Source organism: Octopus bimaculoides, chromosome 15, assembly GCF_001194135.2.
Source record: "Octopus bimaculoides isolate UCB-OBI-ISO-001 chromosome 15, ASM119413v2, whole genome shotgun sequence".
NCBI classification, from domain to species: Eukaryota; Metazoa; Mollusca; class Cephalopoda; order Octopoda; family Octopodidae; genus Octopus; species Octopus bimaculoides.
Window position 1 is genome coordinate 45649165 of NC_068995.1, and position 564 is coordinate 45649728.

The window sequence follows — 564 nt, forward strand, 5'->3', positions numbered from 1 at the left end:
TTTAAAACAATTAATAAATTTATTTGATTTGAAATATATATATTTTTTTACAATGTCCGAATATGTAGAGACAGTCCAGGACAAAAATATAGAGTATTTAAGTTTCTTCAGCTTCCCTCGCCTCTCTTTGTTTCATCTTCATCACAACCATTTCTCTTAGATTCATTTCTTCGTCTTTCAAAGAATTCTCAAGATATGTCATTTTATCCTGCCGCAGATAAGGAGGAAAAAAAGAAAACAAAAAAGAAAACGTTTAGATCCGAAGGAAAATTACATACACGCGCCCTCTCTCTCTCTCTCTCTCTCTCACACACACATATATACACACGAACTTATATTCTTGAGCCGAACACCCTAACCACTAAGCCACGTGCTTTTTCTTTGTCTGCTAATTTTCTTATTAACAATAGAATTAAAGAGACACTGAAATACATCGTTGTTAATTCCAGGTCAGCTTCGATCCTGGATATATCTTTCTTAGTTCAAAGCGTTCCAGACTCGACCATCTTTTGCTATTTTCAAGCAATGTATCCACAACTACATCATCCAAAGTGCTCTTCCATT

The 564-nt window shown here is 34.6% G+C and overlaps 1 protein-coding gene across 2 annotated transcripts in view; it reads right to left on the reverse strand.

Moving 5' to 3' along the window:
• LOC106880852 (prefoldin subunit 1) overlaps positions 1 to 564 on the reverse strand; it is an 18000-nt gene continuing 17436 nt past the window's right edge. For both annotated transcript variants that reach the window (XM_052973303.1, XM_052973304.1), the window contains one exon: positions 1 to 208. In XM_052973303.1, coding sequence (XP_052829263.1) covers positions 98 to 208 — 111 coding nt within the window. In that variant the 3' untranslated portion in view covers positions 1 to 97. The remainder of the gene's footprint in view (positions 209 to 564) is intronic.